Source organism: Cibotium barometz, chromosome 44 (genome assembly GCF_041138505.1).
Source record: "Cibotium barometz isolate CiBa-2024 chromosome 44, ASM4113850v1, whole genome shotgun sequence".
Lineage (NCBI taxonomy): Eukaryota > Viridiplantae > Streptophyta > Polypodiopsida > Cyatheales > Cibotiaceae > Cibotium > Cibotium barometz.
In genome coordinates this window covers 42,235,143-42,250,087 of record NC_141089.1, presented here as the reverse complement: position 1 = coordinate 42,250,087, position 14,945 = coordinate 42,235,143, and the positions used below count along the sequence as shown (strand labels likewise).

At 44.3% G+C, this 14,945-nt stretch overlaps 1 protein-coding gene across 7 annotated transcripts in view; it reads right to left on the bottom strand.

The window, feature by feature from the left end:
* Positions 1–14,003, bottom strand: part of LOC147613305 (uncharacterized) — a 30,655-nt gene extending 16,652 nt beyond the window's left edge. For 5 of the 7 annotated variants that reach the window (XR_015263396.1, XR_015263398.1, XR_015263399.1 and 2 more), the window contains exons 1-18: positions 11,924–14,003; positions 11,762–11,830; positions 11,386–11,641; positions 11,180–11,267; positions 10,873–10,954; positions 10,673–10,732; positions 10,517–10,569; positions 10,246–10,430; positions 9,547–9,745; positions 9,311–9,368; positions 9,170–9,226; positions 8,799–9,053; positions 8,651–8,715; positions 8,486–8,542; positions 8,117–8,210; positions 7,881–8,021; positions 7,666–7,777; positions 7,414–7,524 (exon numbers count right to left, since the gene is read on the bottom strand). Coding sequence is in view for 1 of the 7 variants with exons in the window: in XM_086782588.1 (XP_086638714.1) it covers positions 7,703–7,777; positions 7,881–8,021; positions 8,117–8,210; positions 8,486–8,542; positions 8,651–8,715; positions 8,799–9,053; positions 9,170–9,226; positions 9,311–9,368; positions 9,547–9,745; positions 10,246–10,430; positions 10,517–10,569; positions 10,673–10,732; positions 10,873–10,954; positions 11,180–11,267; positions 11,386–11,641; positions 11,762–11,830; positions 11,924–13,855 (3,726 nt within the window). In the remaining 6 variants the exon portion in view is untranslated. Of the gene's footprint in view, positions 1–7,413; positions 7,575–7,665; positions 7,778–7,880; positions 8,022–8,116; positions 8,211–8,485; positions 8,543–8,650; positions 8,716–8,798; positions 9,054–9,169; positions 9,227–9,310; positions 9,369–9,546; positions 9,746–10,245; positions 10,431–10,516; positions 10,570–10,672; positions 10,733–10,872; positions 10,955–11,179; positions 11,268–11,385; positions 11,642–11,761; positions 11,831–11,923 lie in introns of all 7 variants that reach the window. The other 2 variants (XR_015263397.1, XM_086782588.1) reach the window with 2 other exon arrangements.
* Between the last annotated feature and the right edge of the window lie 942 nt (positions 14,004–14,945).

Below are 14,945 nucleotides of genomic sequence, written 5' to 3'. Positions count from 1 at the left end.
TCTTCATAAATGCAAAGAAGAGTGAGTTCTTCTTGTCAGAGATACATTATCTTGGGCATATTGTGTCCAAAGATGGAGTGCGGATGGATCCTGCAAAGATTGATGCAATTCGGAATTGGCCCGAATTGAGTTCGGTGCATGAGATCCGTAGTTTTCTTGGATTATGCTCTTACTACCGCAAGTTCATTCGGCACTTTGCATGGATTGCTTCTCCTTTGCATGATTTGACAAAGAAGACCACATTCAAATGGACTAATGCAGAGAGAGAGATGCATTCCTCAAATTGAAAGATGCAACTACTCATGGTTCAGTGTTGATCATTCCGGATTTGCAAAAGCCTTTTAGTGTGGAATGTGATGCATCTGGAAATTGCATAGGAGCTATCCTTAATCAAGAAGAACATGCCGTGGCTTATGAGAGCCGTAGATTGCATAATGCAGTGCTATCTCTTGGCAATTATGAGAAAGAGCTCTTGGCTGTAATTCATGCACTTACTATATGGAAACATTACCTTCTTGGGGCTGATTTCAGTGTAAAGACAGATCACCAGAGTTTGAGGTATTTTCTTACCCAAACTACGTTGTCAGAGAAGCATATGAGGATGGCCAATTTCCTCTCTATGTTTCTTTTCCGATCTTGCACACCCCAAGAAAAAAGAATGTAGTGGCCAATGCATTGTCACAAAAGCCGTATGTAGCAGCCATCTCGGTTGCCTCTCATGGGGACTTGTCTGCCATGCGTGATTTGTATCATACGGATGCTAATTTTGCCACTATTTGGGCTGATTTGATGGCTGGTCATGCACATGTCTCATATGTGATCAAAGAGGGTTATCTCATGAAAGATAATTGCCTATGCGTGGTGTCTGACATGAGGCAAAAGGTTTTGGATGAGTGCCATGCTCCTCCATATGCTGGTCATAGAGGCATAATGCCTACTACGCACATGATTGAGCGGTATTTCTTTTGGCCAGGTATGCGGAAAGGCATAGAGGCACATGTACGTGCATGTATCACCTATCAAAAGGTGAAATTTGATAGGCAAAAGGCACGAGGTTTGCTTCAGCCATCGCCTATTTCCACGCAGACATGGGAAAGTATTACAATGGATTTCATTATGGACTTGCCACGGACCCAACAGGGTAATGATGCAATTTGGACAATTGTGGACAGGTTTAGCAAGCAAGCTCACTTCTTGCCAATCAAAAAGACCATCAAAGTTGAGCATATGGTTAAAATATATCTTGCACAAGTGTTCAAGCATCATGGAATGCCGAAGTCCATTGTCGGGGATAGAGATCCCAGGACTACAAGTCTCTTTTGGCGGGCCTTATTTGATAATATGGGCACCAAATTGGACTTTTCATCAGCTTATCACCCTCAAACGGATGGACAAAGTGAGGCTGCAAATTCAGCCATGTTGGATCTCTTGAAATGTTATGTGGCGAATCAGAAGTCTTCTTGGGAGAAATACTTACCGCTTGTGGAATTTGCATACAGCAACACGGTGCATGCATCTACAAGAAAGACCCCGTTTGAGATTATTTATGGTAAGGTGGTTTTGCCACCCATCCTTCGCACAAAGGATGAGATATTTGCAGCTGATGAGTATATAAGAGACTTGGATATTGCTTTTACTCACGTGTGGACAGCCATTGCAAGGTCACAAGACAAGCATAAAAAGGCTGTCGACAATCATAGAAGGCAATTGGATGTTAAAGAGAATGGTTAGGTATTGCTGAAATTTGAGAAAGCAAGACTTACAAAGAGGCCTGGCAAAGAGGGTGCATTCCTAAGCTTGCAACCAGGCATGCTTGGTTCCGTACGTCGTACGGATCTGGCCGTACATACGAGTCGTACCGTACGGTACCGTACGATCAAGTACGAATTTTGCCTGTTTCTGCCCATTGGAAGTAGCCGTTTTCTGCCCGTTTTTTTGGTTGTTTTCCTTTCATCTCTCCTGAGTCCTTCTATAAAAGCCTCAAGGACCAAGCCTCTCCTCCATCTACTCCAAGCCTCTCCTCCATCTACTCCAAGCCTCAAGGACCAAGCCTCTACTCCAAGCCTCTCCTCCACCCTCCTCCAAGCTCCTTCCATCCCACTTGAGTCTCTACTCCAAGTTCTCTTCCTCCAAGCTCTTCCCATACTTCATCTTCTCTACGCTCTCTCCTCTACTCCACGCTTTAGCCCTTCTCTTATCCATCATGCCTCGGGAGAAGCATGAGGCTTTTGATTTGCATTGCCTCAATGTGGAGAAGGACACCAAGAAGTCCAACTCCCATCATTGGACATGCCGATATTGCGGCAAGTCATACACCAATGGAACAACAAGGCTTCTCCAGCACCTTTCAAAGATTGGGGGACAAGTTGCCCCATGCAAGGAGATTCCGCAAAGCATTGCCGATGACATTTCGTGGAAGATGAGCGACGGCTCAAATTCAAGTAGAGGAGCATCATCAACACACGCACCGGCACCACCACCAGCACCACCATCGGCACATGATGAAGTGGCCACCGGCTCTTTCATTGGTGTATCCTCCACTGCCACTTCCACGGATGCACGGTCCGCCTCCGCACCGGGCAAAAGGCAAAGGGTGGTGGAGCGTGAAGGGGTGCAACCCTCTCTCCACCAAGTCACGGGTAGTGTGAGAGGTTCGGTTGCATTCCTTAAGGAGCAGCAACGCCTTGCGGAGATAGAGATTGCTCGCACCATTATTGAATGCAATCTTGCCTTCAATGTTACTCCAAAAGGAGCAATGGAAGAAGATGGTGACGGCGATTGCAAATGTGGGCCCATGTGAGGGGTGGACGGGGGTCTCTTACACGGCTATGCGCACAAGGAAGATTGATGAAGAGAAGGAGAGAATTGATCGAGCCCTTGACCCGATTCGAGCCGCATGGACGAAGTATGGATGTTCTATTCTCACAAATGGATGGAGTGATCAAAGGAAGCGTGGCATTATCAACATCCTTGTGTCTTGCCCGCTTGGCACATACTTCTTGCGTGCAGTTGACACCGGGAGAAGGGGGAGAAAGACTACCGGGAGTTTCATCTACCGCCATATTAGGCAAGCGATCATAGAGGTAAGCATTATTTTACTTAAGTGTGGCTGATTTTGTCATTTGTGCAAAGCCCTCAACTCATATGATTTATCTACCATGTAGGTTGGGGCTCAAAACGTGGTGCAAGTCATCACCGACAATGCATCAAATTGTCGACGCATGGGCCGCTTGCTTGAGGAGGAATTCCCCACCATTGTGTGGACTCCATGTGCGAGTCATTGCATTGACTTACTCATGAAGGATGTGGCGAAGCTCGGGTGGGTGAAGAGGATTGTGCAACAAGCTACATCTATTGTCAACTTCTTCATGCTAAAGGTGAAGGTGCTTGCTATGTTTCGTGAGCATAGCAAGCTTGACTTGAAGAAGCCATCGGCCACCCGCTTTGCCTACATGTGGCTGGTTTTGGAACGTCTATACGATGTGAGGCCCACCCTTCGCCAGACAGTTGTTTCCACCATGTGGAACGAATGGGATGAGCACGTCACTGAAGAGGCCAAAGCCATGCAACGCTTTTGCCTAGAGGAGAGATTTTGGACTAGAGTCCGAGCAATTGTCATTGCTATGACTCCATTCTATAGGCTCTTGCGGATGACAGATTGCGAGGGGTCCACCATGGGCCTTCTTGTTCACTTCTTTAGAGCTGCCCTTGTGGAGTTGGAGGCTTGCACAGACATTACATTTGACGAGCGAGCACAAATCATGGAGATTGCACAGAAGAGATGGAGGTGGATGCACAAACCAATCCACGGGTTTGCAGCATTGGTACATCCAGCCTACAAGTCTCCAGTAGTTTGCACCGATAGGGAGCTTCGACAAGATCAGGATGCATATATGCTTCGAGCTGTGCCAGTTGATGAGCACAATGCCTTTCTAGAGGAGTTGGGCTGCTATGTTGATCAAAGAGGTCAAACCTCCTTTTCGTCTCCCACTTGCTCGAGGAGGGAGTCACTTGTGAAGCCCCTTTTTTGGTGGGACAATTTTGGGTATGGACTAGAGCATCTCCAACCCATAGCCTTAAGGGTCCTAGCCCAGGATTGTTCTACGGTGCATGTGAGAGGAACTGGAGTTCCTATTCTCTCATACACACGAGGATAAGCAATCGACTGAGCACACGACAGTTGAAGCGGTTAGTCTACTGCCGCACTAACTTGCGCATGATGCAGGGCATTCTTAGTATGGGTAGTCCTAAGCAGGTAAGTGACAAGTCTAGACTCTAACTTGTCATGACTCATAACTTTTAAGTTTTGTGTACACTGTACAGACTCTAACTTTTGTGCCTTAATGTGTAGGTCAATGTTGACACTTTCACGTTGACGAGTGAAAACTTTGCAAGTGTCAATCAACAACCTGATGAGGAGGAGGAGGCAATCTTCATGGAGCTCTATAGTGAGCTTGTGGCAGCAGATACTCGCAGCACCAGGAGTCAGCATGGACGGGTTGGAGTTCATAGGCCTCCGCCTTCGACATCGGCAAAGGGTGGCCTTCGCACAAATGTGAGGCGGGGATCCTCGAGCTCCAATCCCCGCCTTCATGATGATATTCCATTGCTCCCTCATGATGATACCCCACTGCCTAGAGAGCCCTTGTTTGATGATGATGGCAACCTACTTAGCGAGAATGATCCCCAGAGTGTCTCGTCCACCTTCGAAGAGTCCTCTTCAGAGAACTCTCTTGATGGACACTCTAGTAGTGATCATGTTGATGATCATGCAGATGTTGGTGATGATGTAGACTTTTGATATGTTATAGCTCTCTAGGCATTGGGCATCTATCTCCTTCTAGCCTATCGATGATGTATTGTAGTATGTAGTATCATGTATGTACGCATGTTGGCGGTTGCCCATGCCATGAGTTTTTGGCCTATCCTTTTGTAGCAATTTGTACTCTAATGGCATGATGACATTATGTTCATGGTTCTACTATTTTGTAACTTCTTGTCTACAATTTTTTAGTTTAGGAAGTATTTTTTTTTTAACGTATTAATATCGTACCGTACCTCAAAAAATTTTAAGGTACCAATTAGTACCATATTTTATCGTACCGTACCGTATCGTACCTTTCGTACTAACTAACCATGCAACCAGGTACTATGGGCCTTTTCGAGTGATCGAAAAGATCAATGAAGTGGCTTTCAGATTGGCATTACCTAGTCATTGGCACATACACAATGCTTTTCATGTGAGTCTCCTTCGCAAATATGTAGGACCAAAGCCCAGTGAAACGATCATTGAGGATCCACCAGAAGTGGATGAGCTTGAGGAGATCCTACAGCCAGAGCAGATTGTGTATCACAAGGAACGCAAGCTTGCTGCAGGCAAAGTTGTGAGGCGTTACCTTGTGAAGTTTAAGAACTATCTTCCCATTGATGCTAAATGGGTAGATGAAGAGTTCTTCAAAGATTGCCCGCATGTGCTTCAGACATATTTGGATGCTTTTCAGCTGCGGACAACTGTTTAGAAGCCGAGAGGAATGTCACTATTTGGCCACCCAATTGGTCCACCCGTGCTTTCTCATCATGTATGTACATTGGACTAGTGTCCATGGTAGTTGTATATGCCAGGGATTGATGCCACTCATGTGATACTGTGGACTTGGCTTTCCGTTGAGACTTGTGCCTCTGTGTACATGCCCAGAAATGCTTGGTAGATTAGTATTCCATTGGATCTGGTACCTCGTGTACTTGCCTGGAGCACGTCTATTTTGGTATAGTCTCATGAACGGGGATTGTCCATACCAATGCTACATTGCATAGCATCTTTATGTGCTTGCTTGCAATTGAAATTGTATGTTGTTTTCATGCTTGCTTGACCAAAGTGTAGTTCCGAGTAAAGGGACATCCGCCCACGAACCGTGCGTGTGAAACTGTCTACTGACATGGTTATGTCGCATGTGACAGGTGGTAAGTATTGGTCATAAACCTAGATTTACGAGTTAGCACTAATTTATAAGTGAGTGTGTACACACTTCTTTAAGTTTTGGGCGACCAAAACTCACTTATAAATTATGACCGACCGGGTGTTCACACACACTGATGTCTCGAGGTGGACATAACCCAATGTCCGCTCAGACCTTATCCCCTTTGTACAAAGGAAGTAACCAACCATGTGTCCACTCTAGCTTACTCCACAAAGCACCTGCCTGCCACCTACACTGGACAACTCACCACCTCACTCTTCCTCCTCTCTCTAGAGATGGGCGCCTCCTTCATGAGGACTGTTGGGCTACATTTTCTGCACTTTCTCCTTTCCAACTCCATTTCCAAGCTTGCTAAGGTGTTTCTCAAGCTTCCAAGAGAGTTTCCAGATGCTAATCACTCTCCTACACACTCCCAATGACTGAAATTCAGCAAAACAGCTCTCTTTATTGCTGTAATTTCTGATCTTTTTGCTGAAAACCCTAATTTCAGCCCTCCTTTCTCAAGTTGAACCATAGGGAAAGCTTTCCCAAGGTTCCCTTCATCCTCTCGAAGACTTTTGTGTCAAAGAAATGCGACAAATCGAAGATCTCAACACTCCAAGGACTTCCATCGCGAAGACTTCCGTTGTCATCAACTCTACTTGCTATTGGTAAGCTTTTATGCTTAAATATGGGAGCAAGTAGCAGGAGGGAGTAACCAGATTACTAGATCACATACCTTGTGTAGTGTTCTCTTGTCCTACGTGCTCTCTTGCAAATTGTTGCTACCATGTGTTGGTGGAACAATAGAGAGCAGATGGTAGGGAGCATGGGCACTTGAGAAGGTAGTGTGGATTGCAAGTCTACATCGACAACCACTTGTTTGCAATACTGTATTCATGTGCATTGGTATGGAAATCTGGTCACAAATGCCCATGACACTATGTACTTGATTCTCCCAAGATCAATATACTTTATTTGAGGGAGGGGTCGACCGTTCCGGCTCATTGTGTGTCTCTTGTCAATTCAACAATTTACTTCTTGTATTTGAGCAAGTGTCCATCAAATCTTAGTGTATTTAAGTGTATTGACTAGCATTGTGTTCAACCAAGTTACACTCTCACTCCCCCTTCCTTTACATTGACCGAATCATCACAAGTAGGGCTGCAATCTCACTCTCCTCCTCTTGTGGAGTCAAAATCCAACACCAATTGTGCTCTACATGCTTAGCAGAAGAAGATAAAGAGCATAATTTCTTTCACTAGGCAGTGGCCGTGTCCTCCTGTCTTGGTGGAGATCAAGTACGCTCTATCCTTGTTCCTCATACGCACAGATTGAACTGAAAAACTCTTCCAACATTCTGAAGTCCATTCTGAAATGCTTTCTTATGGACAACCTGTGATATAACAAAATCCACATAACATTTAGCTACTAAAAAGAACCGCCACAAGCATACCTTCCATGCCGAGTCCATATTTTTCATAAATACCACTTGGAAAGGCGCACAATACACTAGCAAAACCCTTAATCCCTCCAGAGCAGTTAACTTTTCGTGACGAAAGGCTCCCTGACAGTAATGCAGGCAAGAAGGTGCTCAGGCTCTCCAATGAAGCAAAACTGGAGTTTACGAACAAACTCATTATCATCAACTAGCATGATCTATCTACATGTGAAGCACAGATTTTCGAGTGAAAAGCAAACAAACTACCTTGTTTTGATTATTTGCAGTATACTTGATTTTTCTGTTATGAAATAACTTTAAATAGCATGGAAGAGCCCTGAAATATCATCATCTGCACCTCTGATCCAAACTGCTGCAGCTGTATAACATGTCTCAAAAATCAATAAGTTACAACAGCATTAAGCTGGTAAAACGCATATCAACCACTTGAACACTTTCATAGTTTAAATAAACATGTACACCTGCCCATCGTTAAGCTTTGAAAATCCAAACTTATTTGTCCAGATTCCTTCTGCCCCTTCCGCAGCCGGCAAGACAAGATGTTCAACTTGAAGCACACGTAAGAGCTGCTCTATGCTTGACATCAGCATTTGAAAATACCCCTAACCACAGAAAACAATCATTGTTCAAAAGAAAATGCCAGACCCAAGTGAGCCATTTTACATCTTGCACAAAAGCAACTGCATGCAAAAAGCACCTGTCCACGACTAGCAGAAGCTGTTGCCACAAGAGGCATCTCTGCAAACTGTCGTCCAAAAACACGAAGTACTGCAGCTGAGATAACTTCTTCCCTACAGCCAATCTGGAGTTAGACTAGATACGCTAAGGGATTTACAGGTTAAGTCTTTCATGCGCCCTACAGCCAATCTGCAGTTAGACTAGATACACATAAGGGATTTATAGGTTACGTCTTTCATGCACCCTGCATGCAGAGACACGACACAGACATAGGCACTGGCACACGATTACACAAACAAAAGTGTAGCAGCCATGACTTCAGTTCATTAGATATGATCTAACATGAACAAACAAGTAATAAAATCACGAACTTTCTAGGCGTACTTACTTCCATTTGAGAACAGCACAATACATGCCCCGAAAATCTTGATCCCTGATACTTCGGCTGCAACAACATGGACAAGCAAGTGCATTAAGCAAACAACAATACCAATAAAATTCACAAACCAGCTGATTTACAATATTATACTGAAACATGCTCACTACTTCGCACCTGTACACCATTAGAGATATGAGATCCCGACCAGAAGTAGCATCTACTATTGGATCAAAGCTCTCCTGCAGAAACAAATGGCTCGGCATTCAAATAAACTTTGCAATAAAAAACTGATGATCAAAAAGAAAGAGAAAAACTGCTCAACTGTGAATATGGATGCTGCTTCAGATAATGTCCTCCCATTTTGAGGGTCACCTCTTCTTCCGTGAAGTAGCTGCCAAGTGAACTCACAATCTTGGGGATTGACCTGTCCGGCAACAGCTCTTTGCTGCCGCTTCTCCAGCATGACACTACAAATGCGAATGTGTACAGGTTCTGGTCCACTTGAGACAAGCCCTTCCAAAACATTGTGGATGTGATTGCAATCAGCACAGCAAAACCACTCTCCTGCTGGCAATTCCTACAGCCAAATAACCCCTTGATCTCTTCAGTGCAAATGCTAATGGCAGCAGACATATGAAAGAAGGCTTCTACATAGAAAACATTTATATGCAGAAATTAATAAAAAGCAAATACCTGCAAGTCTGCAACACCGTTCTCCTTCATGCAGCCCACATGGTACTCTCTCTCACACTGCAAATAATTGCCATTAGATTGATAGATAACACAATCATTCGACCCTAGCCGACATGCAAGGTCCACAATATGAACACTTACTTGATCACATAGCATGATGGTCTTTGCACCAAAACCTGATTTTAGAAAATCACCATTCCTACATCACATATATGTCCAGGTTAATCACCTAAAGGCTGCAGTGCATTTTGCATTTACATAAATTAGTTTTCAAAAAACTAACCACATTGAATGCTGCTGCTTGATGCAAATCATAATAACAGTTCAACATGCATGTCAAGATGCCGTTAGCCCCCAGAAGCAGGTAAAGAGATTACCTGCAAAATACACAGCCCCCTATCGTGTTTCGGGATGCTTTGACAACACGCTGGCACCGTTGTAAAAGCTTCTCTCTGGTCAACATGTTATGCACCCTTCCACTCCCTCTTGCACTCTTCTTCCATGGCTGTTGCTTTTTGTCTTCACAATGAGGACAGCACCAGTCACCTGCAGGAATGCTACAAAGCCCGACACATTCTGCAAACAACAGCATAACTTCACTTGAAGTTGCAACACATGCTACAGCACCCAAAAACAAACACTCTTCGGAAGAAACTGCATCAGGAATTTAAGTTTGTTACTTTTAGCCCCCCAAAAAAACAGGTGGTCCTTATCCAAGCTCCCTCAGAATTGAAAGCGCTAACAATAATGTGACGAGAGCTATACAGAGTTTCTTTCTAGAAACTGAGCTCTGGCAGAAGCCAAGAGGTCGCTCTCTTCTTCTGATTGAAAGCGACATGGCACCAAGCTATTAGTCAATCAGGTGGCCAGAATCAATTTAACATTGCATATGGGGATGCATAAAGGCTGAGTGGGCTTGGCAGGGGATAGCATTCATCATGTCTCCCATTACGAGAGTGCTCAAATACAGTATTTACTACTAAAGCCATCAAACCGTATATGGCAACGTTGCCAGCCAAAGGCATTTCACTTTTCGAAAAGGGAGGCTGGATCATGAGTCCATAAGATTAAATTACCTGCATGGTAAGCCCCAGGACATGTATCACAAAGAACAAGATCCCCACCATCCCCACATTCAGCACAGTAATCATCGTTGTCTCGGCAGGAACTGTTGATGTCTGTCGATTTTTGATCCTTAGCTGCAAGAGCTAGTGCAAACTCATGCAAAGACTGCCCATTGGATAGAAACATGCTGATATACCTGAGGCCACACAGAACTGAAGAGTTTATGTGGACAACGTTTAAAAATATGTCCCCTACAAAACAAGAGGAGGGACAAAGTCTTACGCATTTCGTCGGGATGCCCACCCAGCATGAGCTTCAAATTGCGAACAACTGACCTGCGAAGTGAAGTGCACATCAAACAGATCTATCAACAGGAAGGCACAGCAATTGCTGCAAAACAATGACAGCCAACTAGCTAACAACTGGAGCAAAGCTCACCACTTCATTACAGCAGCCACAGCAGATTCCATGGCCCTTCTTTGTGCCAGTTAAAAAACACTGCAAATAAAAAAAGGCAAGCCTTCATAAGACCTAGTGAATTCAAACATCACACCTCATCATAAAGCTCCTAAAATATGTTGCAGATCCCTAAAACTTTCCCTTGAAACATTAAGGGCAATTCCGGTAGTAGCTTAAACCTGTCCTTTGACATAATATGCAACCTCGGTCCCATCTGGTAAGCCTCCAGGCAAGAAAAGCATCTTGTGCCGGCTCCCATCTCTGAAATGATTTCATAGTTAAATAATAAATTATACCCCTACACATAATCCAAAAAAAGAAAAGCTTGCTCTCAACAAGTCCCATGTGTGAAATCTACTGGATATGAGAAAACCTCAACCTTATCCTCGGAAAAGACATGTTAGAAAAGCAAAAACTGCAGATGCGTATCGAACTGGTCCCACCACAAGGCGTGTGACAGTTTCAGCCAATAATCAATGCATGTACCTTGTTAGAGATGACTGTGGTGTTTGTAGGCTCCTTGAGGAGTTGGAATCTGACCTGCGCTGATGGTAGCCAACACCCACCAATGATTCTGAAGACAGCCAAGCAACACAGATGAACTTGTGCCCAAACACAGACCGTGCAGAGAAATTAAAGAGTAAGTACTAGGACCACCTTCTAGTAAAAAGGGAACGAGCTTGAGTAATGACCTGCATTTAGAGAGAGAACTTTCTTGCGATGAGCACCACCACTCCGACTGCTGCCACTTCGTGAACTGCTCCTTTCGATCCCCTCTTCAGCATGGATCATGGCCTTGCGAACCGTCCCTACAAACATTCCTTGACTAGTTTGCCAGCCAGTTTTGATAATCTCATGCAATGACTTGCCGTTTTCGAGAAAAATGTAATCACTTGGATGCCGTGCATTGCTTCCCGCATGCTTTTCGAAGCTGGACACGTTGACAATCTTCACCAGAAAAACAAAGAAAGAATGCCAATAAGGGACAAATAGTGGTAACCCTTTCCACAACTCAAATAACAAGAAAAAGACATGTAAATAGGTCTCCTGAGACCATGCAAAACCTACAGTTCTGCCTTTGCAAGCTCTGCAGTCGCACAAAATCCCACCATCTTTAACCACTCCCGTAAGCATAATCTAATCAAAAATCCACTTGAATGATCAGCTTACTTCAAAAACAAATAGCCATTCCACAATGCTTTTAGGTGTTTTTTGTTGATCTGCACTTACTCCGCTTCCCCTGTATTGATAGTACACCCGGCATCCTTCAAGCAAACCCGATGACAAGAGCGCCTTGGCAGTGCCAGGTAACTGTTTGACAGTAGTTTCTTTAGAATTACTATCGACAGTGATCAGTGCTTCTTCTTTGGCAATTTCTTCTTTTGGCAATTTGATTCTTAGCTTTATTCCGCCAGGCTGAGGCAGCTGCTTGGGCGACACACAAAAGTCTCCAGAGGCATCTGATGATGTCTGCTGACCCCTATCGACTGCTAGTGGATGCAAAGGTGGGCTTGAATGAGGCGTTTGCAGTCGGTTGTGAGATGCACTCCCATCAGTATAGAGGTCTCTAGATATATCTGATGATGTTTGCCAGCCTGCATCTACAACTGGATGCATGCAAGGACTTCCATATGGGGGTGTTTGTTGCCTGCTATAATAAGCACTCCCATCAGTATAAAGATCTCTAGAGGTATCCGAGGAAGTTTGCCCACTTGCATCGACAACCACTGACTGCAAGCAAGGGCTTTCATGCAGTCTGCCATCGGACAATGGGCGCTGGCAAACAGAATAAGCAGATGTACCTACGTCGACATCAGTTTCCTGATCGATATTGTGACCCCTTGATGATGATGATGAACGTTTTGAACATTCATTGGTGGACACAAAGATTTTGCCTCCAAAATTTTCAGAAGAGATCCCCTCTTGATGACCGTGATACATATCATCAGATTGCTGGCTTCTGCATTCGGATATTACACCAGAATCACAAATTTGCTTCAATGGCGGAACAGACAAAGTGCATACAGCAGAATGAACTTCACTGTCATCCTCTTCCTTTTCCTCCTCCTCCTCCTCCTCCTCCTCCTCCTCTTCATCTTTATCTTCGTCTTCCTCTTCCCCTTCGCCGTCACCTTCACCTTCTTCTTTGTCTTCATTTTCTTCTTCCTTTTCCTCTTTCTCGACCTCTTTCACTTCATCCTTCTCGTTCTCTTTAACAACTTCACCTTTATCCTCCTCCTTGTCCCCCTCTCTCTCTGTCATACCATCCTCATTGGCATCCATCTCATCACTTCTCCTGTCAAGACCTTCCTCGTCTTTATCATCATCCTTTTCTTCATCTTCAAGGTCGCTCGTACTGCCATCTATGAATCTCAAATAGGAATCCCTGCATGAACTGGGAGCCATACTACCTGAGCTCGACACGTTCCTGAAGTTTGAGCACTCGAACAACTGAACTAGGCATTGTAATCTCCCTTTGATTGACAATGCTCCTTCTCGGGTCACCCCATGCTTTGTTTCCAATGTAAGAAAGGTTTGATTCGATACTTCCATGTCATCGATGTGCCCCAGAAGGTTCTTGCTGCCTTCTGCTCTACCTTTCACCAAACCGTTTGCAGTAGCTGTTTGTATACTCGATTCTGAACAATGCTTGTCAGCTTTGCAACCCTGTTCTGATACACCAACTCCAACCAGTCTGCATCCTGAATCCAAAACTGGACTTTCTATAACGCCGCCATATCTTACCGGACAAATTGCTTGCCCTGACTTTAACTCGTGGCTTTCTGAGACACAAACATTGCCAGATGATGAATTCTCACTGCCACTCACAGCCAGCTTCTTCAAAAAAGGTGGTTGGATCACAAAATACATCACATGATCTTCCCCTCCAGCCTTTCGCTTGAAACAAAACCCGATCTGTTTGCTTCCAACCATTTTCTTGGTGTTTTTGGAGCTGCATGAATAGCCCATATGGTCAAATGCCCCCTTGGGACCTGTGAAAGTGGAAGATTTGTCCTCTTCTTTGCATCCAGTGTACTGTGATTCAAAGTCTTGCTCGTCCTGTGTGAAAACTCTGTAACTGTCAAATCCCTCAGAATCGCCCATTTCTACTAGAGAGCTTTCTTGAGTCGTTTCACCCATGTGGCTATTTGAGCTCACCATTTACCACATGATAGGCTCGCCCTTCATCATAGGTGATTATCAGCATTGGGCATATATGAATTTCAGCAATGGACATGACAAGCTCACCATTTACAATAGGCTTATCACAGCATTGGCTCACAAAGGAGATCAATATAAAGATGAGTATGGCAGGCTCACCTTTCATCCAATACAACTTTCTGCATTGAGTATAACAAGCTCCCCTACTAGCATAATAGACAGGGATGGGCATTCATCATCATTTATGCATATTTCAGCATGAACATTATGGGCTCACCATTCATATCATTGGATTGCTTAGTACAAATTGCATAACATATCACCGATTAGGCTCACCATTCAAAACATTGAAGATTTCAGCAAAGCGAAAAAACAGTATCACCATTCACTGTAGTGAAGTCCAGAATCCATTGTAGGCTCACCAGTGAGGTTCAACATTATTGGCCATTCGCATGCTCGCTAATCACCATCTAAATCAGCAGCTTAGAAGTCAAGTGCATGTATCCACACGATGCTTAGTGCATAGAGGTGGTGCATTGAAGTGACCAGAAAATAAAGGACATGCATAAAAACTTGTTGCAGCAGAAATCATTTTTCTTCGTCTTCTTTTTCTATTCAGCCCAGAAAATGCAGATACCCTAACACTGCAAACTAATTTTAAAAAAAACACCCCACCCCCCCGCCGCCCCCGAAAAAAAAAACACACACACACACACACAAACGCCTTGGGCCCTTGTATTAGAGGGAATCTCACATCCAATGGGCATCAAGCAAAGTAGACAAAGAAATAAGGCAGGGAATGGAAAGAGGCAAAAGAAAAGCAGATCTGGGCGGTTATGAAAAGGCTATATGTTAAGGGAAATCAACACAAGAATGCATTTGAAAAGCTTATTTTTAAAGGCAAGAGAAGCCTGAGGGCGATGAAGATGGAAGAACCCAACAGGAAAACCAAGAGAACCCACAATCCCTGTGTTTGCTTGCCTTTTAAAGGTTTCTTAATGTCTTCTTGCTGTTCTCTATTCTTTTCTGAAAATGGGCACCCTTTACCAACTCCTCCGTGTTGGCCCTCTGCATGGCCCCTCTCTCTCTC